At 46.0% G+C, this 6,237-nt stretch overlaps 1 protein-coding gene across 1 annotated transcript; it reads left to right on the top strand.

The window, feature by feature from the left end:
• Positions 1-1,066: 1,066 nt before the first annotated feature.
• adprs (ADP-ribosylserine hydrolase) lies at positions 1,067-5,027 on the top strand. The gene is made up of 6 exons (XM_080512305.1): positions 1,067-1,404; positions 2,671-2,767; positions 2,880-3,087; positions 3,251-3,438; positions 3,525-3,625; positions 4,195-5,027. Exons 1-6 carry the CDS (start codon positions 1,215-1,217, stop codon positions 4,584-4,586), a joined length of 1,176 nt encoding a protein of 391 aa, XP_080368431.1. The 5' UTR covers positions 1,067-1,214; the 3' UTR covers positions 4,587-5,027.
• Positions 5,028-6,237: the final 1,210 nt, after the last annotated feature.

Genomic DNA, 6,237 nt, shown 5'->3' with positions numbered 1-6,237 from the left:
TATTTTCTGAAATGTCACACTGTGATGCAGTGGTTAGGGCTCTTGCCTCACTGCAAGGATGTCCTGGGTTCAAATACTGGCTGGGCCTTTCTGCATGGTGTTTGCATGAGGGAACATGCGTTGGTTTCCTCTGGGTACTCAGGCTTCCTCTCACAGTACCGTACAAAAAATATGCATCTGAGGTTAATCGATGACACTAAATTGCCCCCAGATGTGAATGTGCTTGCCCTAAAAGACAAATATTCATATACATTGTCACAGGAAAATAAAACAACCGCTGGTCCATATTGGAACGTTCATTTCCCACCCCCCCCAGGATTAAATTTGTTTTCTATCCAACAGAGGACGCTATGACTCCTGCATCGCTTTATCGTAAACTATCGTGTGAATGCGCAATACACAACCAATCAGGGTCAAGAGAAGGGTACATCATGTACAACAAATATATTATCAAACAAAGAAGCCCTAGTTTTTTTTAATACATGTCCTTAATTTAACCTCAATGGATTTTCTAGTAGATGTAACGGTTGATAAAAACTGACCATGTACACATATTAAACATTACCACTTTTTTGACTCTCACTCAAGACACACTCAAAAACGGATAGATTTCTCCATCTATCTCCTCCTCTGTTTATTATTAGAATTTTTTTTTTTTTATTATTATTATTATTTTTTTTTTTACAAATGTCTGTGATTTATGTCATTGTGTGTGCAAAACGACTGGGCCATACAATATGTGGTCGATTCATCCACAAAATATGTATATCGACTCCTTTTCTGATAAATTTGCTCATTCGTTTCATTTAGCTTTCGTTAACGAAAAATGTTAATGCGATTAAGAAAAAAAAACCTAACATTAATCTACAGCGTTTCATAAAATATCTGCGCATTTGCTTTATCTATTTCGGTATGCCTGCCTGTATAGACCTAGAAAAAATAGAGCAAACGGCGCTCCGTCTCTTCCCATATCTATGGTCTCTGCCACGGTCTCATACGAAATTTTTACTACAGTCATAGCTCTATGTGTGACGGTAGAGCCTTTCGGCGGGGGGTTAGACGGGCATCCGGACGGCTCCAGGAAGCAGCTCTGGGGCGGAGTGCGACCGTCGTTTGTTGTGATTGTCACCTGCCTCCCACCTTCACCCCCTCCAAGCCGTCTGATCGTTCCCGGTCGGCGGACCAGCAGACTCGTTTTCTCTCCGCAGGCTTGAATGGCAGTGACCGCGGCCAGAGCGGCCGCAGCGGCGGGGGGCCCGGCGTCTTTGTCCCGGTTCAGGGGAGCGCTGGTGGCCGCCGTGCTCGGGGACTGCGTCGGCGGGGAGTTTGAAGGAGCGGAGGAGGTTCCCATGGAGAGTGTGCTGCAGCATCTCAACAGCCTGGACGACGAGACCAAAGGGAACGGTGAGAGGAGCGAGGGGCTGCGATTTGCACTGTGTTATTTTGATGGCCGTGTCGTCTAAATGTGCACAGCCGGAACTCTGCTCCCCGTCAAGGGCGTTTAACTACCGAGGTTTGATTGTTTTCCTGCAAATGCATGTAATACTGAAGTATCTTCACCATCGTTCCTGGTTTAGCAGGATAATATTGCACACGTGTATTGGTTCCACTTGGCAGCTGTACTATTGCATCATTGAAGAGTAGAAAATTATTAAAAAAAACTAATTGATATCCACTGCCATTTGATACCGAACATGCAGCTGGTTTCCAACTGATTGCGTGAAAACTCGGTTGTAGGTGTAAAGTTCAATGTAATACACTATTCATGCTTGGTTATCCCCTTGAGGAAATTCAAGACATTTAATCATTTTATTTCTAGGATGTGGTGGGCTCGATCAGGGAACCACAGTGGTGACCTGTCCACTCTGGGATTTGAACTTGAAAACTTTAGCCTCCAGGCCACCACTGACACAAATACCTATGACCTAAAAGTAAATAATGATAATAAAAAAAGACAGATTTAAGGTGTGTTAAAATATTAGACTGTTTGCCGTTCATGGAAAGTTGACTGGAAGGACAAAAGTGTTTGATGAAAAGGTCTTGCAGCCTGGAAAGGAGTGTCGGGCAAAGTCCACTCTCACTGAACTCGAGGAGCTTCACAAGGAGTGGACTGGCAGTAGAGTCGCATCATCATGGGCATAGCTGCACACACTTTCGCTCCACTTCAAACCAAGAGTGAATGAGGAGTTGTGCTGCCATGTCGTCTGCAGCTGCTGCTCCACTGGGTTTCATTGGGCCCTTCATGTTACTTTTTTTTCCTGGGGAGCTGCATGGAGTAGGGGATTTAATCTTCCAGCAGGACTATCCACCAGTCAACACAGTTAAAAAACAACAACTCCTCAGCCCTGTTTTTCTCTCAGTGCTAGCACTGAGCCTGGGATTAGCCAACAGACTGGAAGATGTGACACACTTCACTCACAATCCAGAATAGCGGCCAGAGGCTGATTGCTTCCATGTCACGCGACACCGATGTGTGAAGTTGTGCAGAAGGAAGAAACCCCCAAGTACTGCGATCGGAAATGGCGTAAAACAGTGTTACTATGACAGGCATTCATTTACTTTGCGTCCTTCCCTGAGTCCATATTCACAAAGCAAACTTCATCTGCCAAGGAAACATGACGTGTGTGTGATACCAGGTGTTTGAGCTGAAGTGCACTCTGTGTCTGTTAGCTGTCCTCGATTACAGTGACGATACAGCGATGGCGCGATGTGTGGTTCAGTCTCTCCTCACCCGGGCCGGCTTTGACGAGCAGGACATGGCTCGCAGGTTAGAACCGAGTGACACTCGACCTCCTGCTTTTTTTGCCCCCCTTTAGTTTTTTTTTCTCTTCCAAACGCGTGAACAGATATCCAAACCCACGTTTTTCTTTCCGGTCCAGGTTTGCGAAAGAGTACAGCGCGTCACCGGGTCGTGGTTACGGCTCCGGCGTGATCCAGGTGTTGAAAAAGCTCTCGTCCCCTCAGCTGAGTGACGTCTATAAGCCGGCCCGGGACCAGTTCAATGGTCGAGGCTCCTTTGGGAACGGAGGGGCCATGAGGGCGTCCCCCTTCTCTCTGGCTTTTCCTGATCCGAGTGATGTCAGAAAGGTGAGTTGTTGGGTTCAGGCTGGGCACGACGGGCATGTTTGACCAATCAGTTGCTTGTTTTGCTGTTGATTTTGCTTTTATGTCGGTTCAAAATTAAATATTTATTGCAATATCAGTTTAAATGTGCCACCATTCATTACAAAGACTTGTTTTCTTGTCCTAGTTTGCCCGTCTGGGAGCCATGCTGACGCACTCCTGCTCTCTGGGCTACAACGGGGCAATCTTGCAGGCACTTGCTGTGCACCACTCTCTGCAAGGGGCGTTGGATCGACCCGAGAAGTTCATCAGCAGACTCATCGCGGAGATGGAGGAGGTGGAGGCCGACGAGGAGTCCCTCAGCGATGCCAGGAGGTGAGCAGCGCATCACCGATGGACCACTTTGAGCAGCCGAGAAAGTGAAAGATAGGATCTGAGTTTTGTTTTCCTTTATCTCGCAGCCTAAAAGAAGCAGATAAGCCGTTCTGTGAGCGTCTTCACAGAGTCAGAGACCTGATGGACAGGAGCAAAGTCAGCATTGAGGAGGTCATCTCTGAACTCGGTCAGTATTACCCCCCCCCCCCCCCCCCTTTTTCTTCCATCTTCCATTTGCCTTTTTTTTGTCATACACAGAAAATCATAACTCCACAAGTCCCAGAGTTTTGTTTGTACTCTGCAGAAAAAGAGGAACTCGATTCGCTTATACCTCACTTTTCATTCACGCACATGTATTTGTCATGCGTGCAACACCTGTAACCCTGGAATCTGTTATGCATGTACGAACCATATAAAGCCTACTGATGTGAGATGATCGTTTTTAATGGGTGTTTTAGTACTTTTTCTGATGAAACTGCATTGTGCATTCTCTGTAAAATAATCTCATTATTTTAGAGTCGGATCATAAAGTAAAGACATTGCGCACATCGCTGTGTTAGGGTAGTTTCGCCGAGCCCCGTGCGGATCTATGATGTGAATGCAATCACTTCTTGATGTGAACAGATTAATGAACTGTGGACAAAAAGAAGAAGCAGCAACAGAAATCTCGTGGCGTGTTGTCGTCTTGCCCCACCTCATACGCCCAATCTGTCCTCATTTTTCTCACCATTCAACGCGCCTCGTCTTTTCCTCCAGGTAACGGCATTGCTGCGCTCCACTCTGTCCCCACGGCCATCTTCTGCGTCCTCCACTGCCTGCAGCCGCGGGAATGCCTACCGAAGAACTACGACGGCCTGAAGAGGACAATAGCATACTGTCTGGCTCTGGGAGGAGACACGGACACCATAGCCTGCATGGCCGGGGCCATCGCCGGCGCCCACTACGGCATGGAGGCCGTCCCTCAGTCCTGGATGAGGTGTTGCGAGGGGGCGGAGGACGCGTACGTGAACGCAGAGTGGCTCCATAAGCTGCACCAGCGGTCGTTACCGGGGGGCGGGAGCGAGACGGGAGAGCGAAGCTGCGAGGACGGATCAGGAAGCCAGGCAAAGGCTTCAAATGGCACAGAGAAAAAGACTGGATCAGAGTGACGCCCCAACTGGGTTTTGACAGAAGGACTCTTCTTTCACACACACAGTATTTTGGATCCAGTTTATATTAAGGCCATTAATCGTTCAGTGAACACATTTTCAAATGAGATGTAAAACGACATGTCACATTCCTGTTGAGAATGGGAATCTTATACATGATAAAAGCTCCCCTGATCTCCAGTTAAAGAGAAATTTGACCTGACTATGCATAAAAAAAGTTGGTTATATATTCTCTCTCGCCCTCCTCCTTGCCATGTTTTGTCTTCAGCAATCATTTGTCTTGTGAAACTTGCACTATGAAACAGCCCTGTCTTCTCATATTCTCCTTTGTCCAGGTAGGATGCCTCTTAAAGCAATTGCCATGAAAAGCCCTGTATTGCTTGATCTATTCGTTGGGTAAAAACTATTTAATAAACTTTTTAAAGAAAATAAGCCACTCATTTGTTTGATTTGATTAAATAGAAGATACAAAAGGGGTGTTTTCATGTGATTTTATTCCTGACGGATCCCTTGTGTGGTACAGTGCGCTGCTGGTTAATAAAAACACTTTTTTTTGTGCACTGAAATCTCTTATTTGCATTTTGGAACCTCGAGACGTGTTTTGCATGTCCTGTGGGTGAAGTAGCAATACTACAAGGATGGGGATTTTCTTCCAACTGGCAAAGACGAACCAGGAAGTGGGGGACACAGCAGACAAGCGAGAAAATCCTCCCCCAGGAAATGTATCCAAGCACCTTCCCTATTTTTTTGTATTCCAGGATTGTGTTTACATAGCTTTTCTAGTTACATTTGTTAAGTCAGCTTAGAGTTGATGGTACATTTTCCTTTATTGACAAGTGACATTAAGGTATTCAATCCAAGGACTGTCGATGATGGGAGCCAGCACAAGGAAGACTGCAGCAATCAGGGCTAAAATGGGAATGATAATGGGAACCTGTGGAGAGAGGAATCTGTAGAAATGATAGTGAGGCAAAGATAAGATAAAATACACGTGACTGGCAAAATGGCTCAACTTACAAACTGACTACATTTAGAAGATCAAATCCCGGTATCCCGTTTCACCGAGAGCTAAAAAATGTGGTGCGCACGTGTAACGCCTCAAGACGCACAGAAAAGTCTGATGTACACGTCTAAAAGCCCAACAAGTCGGCCATTTTAAAGAACGCTATGAATTCTGGCCCATTTTGGCCCAGGTTTACAAAGTTTCTGGAGCGTACTCATCCTAGGGTAATTCCAATTGACCTCAAATGTATTTCTTTGGATAGAAAGGGTATTGATGAGCAAAAGCTCCTAAAATCCTTTGTAGAATCCCGACGGCATGGCCGCGACCACGCCGCAAAGTTTGGCATTTAAACAGGCAAACTTTGGCTGTTGGAGTGTTGATAGTAGGTGTCCACTGGTCAATGATTTTCTTTTGTACCGTGGATCCTTTCCACATTGAATGATCGGCTTCCAGTCAGATGATCCTTCTGCTAGTACACTTGTAAGTAAGCTTATAACTGGACATCAGCTGGTTCGCATCCCACTGTATCCCACGTTCAAGACATTGACGATGGAGGCAAGCAGGAGGGTGAAAGCTGCAGCACATTCAACTACCAACTACCAAATCACAAGACTGAATGAAACATCAACTCATCGAGATTTTGTTCCC

Source organism: Blennius ocellaris (assembly GCF_963422515.1).
Source record: "Blennius ocellaris genome assembly, chromosome: 17".
Taxonomy (NCBI): domain Eukaryota; kingdom Metazoa; phylum Chordata; class Actinopteri; order Blenniiformes; family Blenniidae; genus Blennius; species Blennius ocellaris.
Note: the sequence above shows the minus strand (reverse complement) of the source record. Positions and strands in the feature narration are given on the sequence as shown.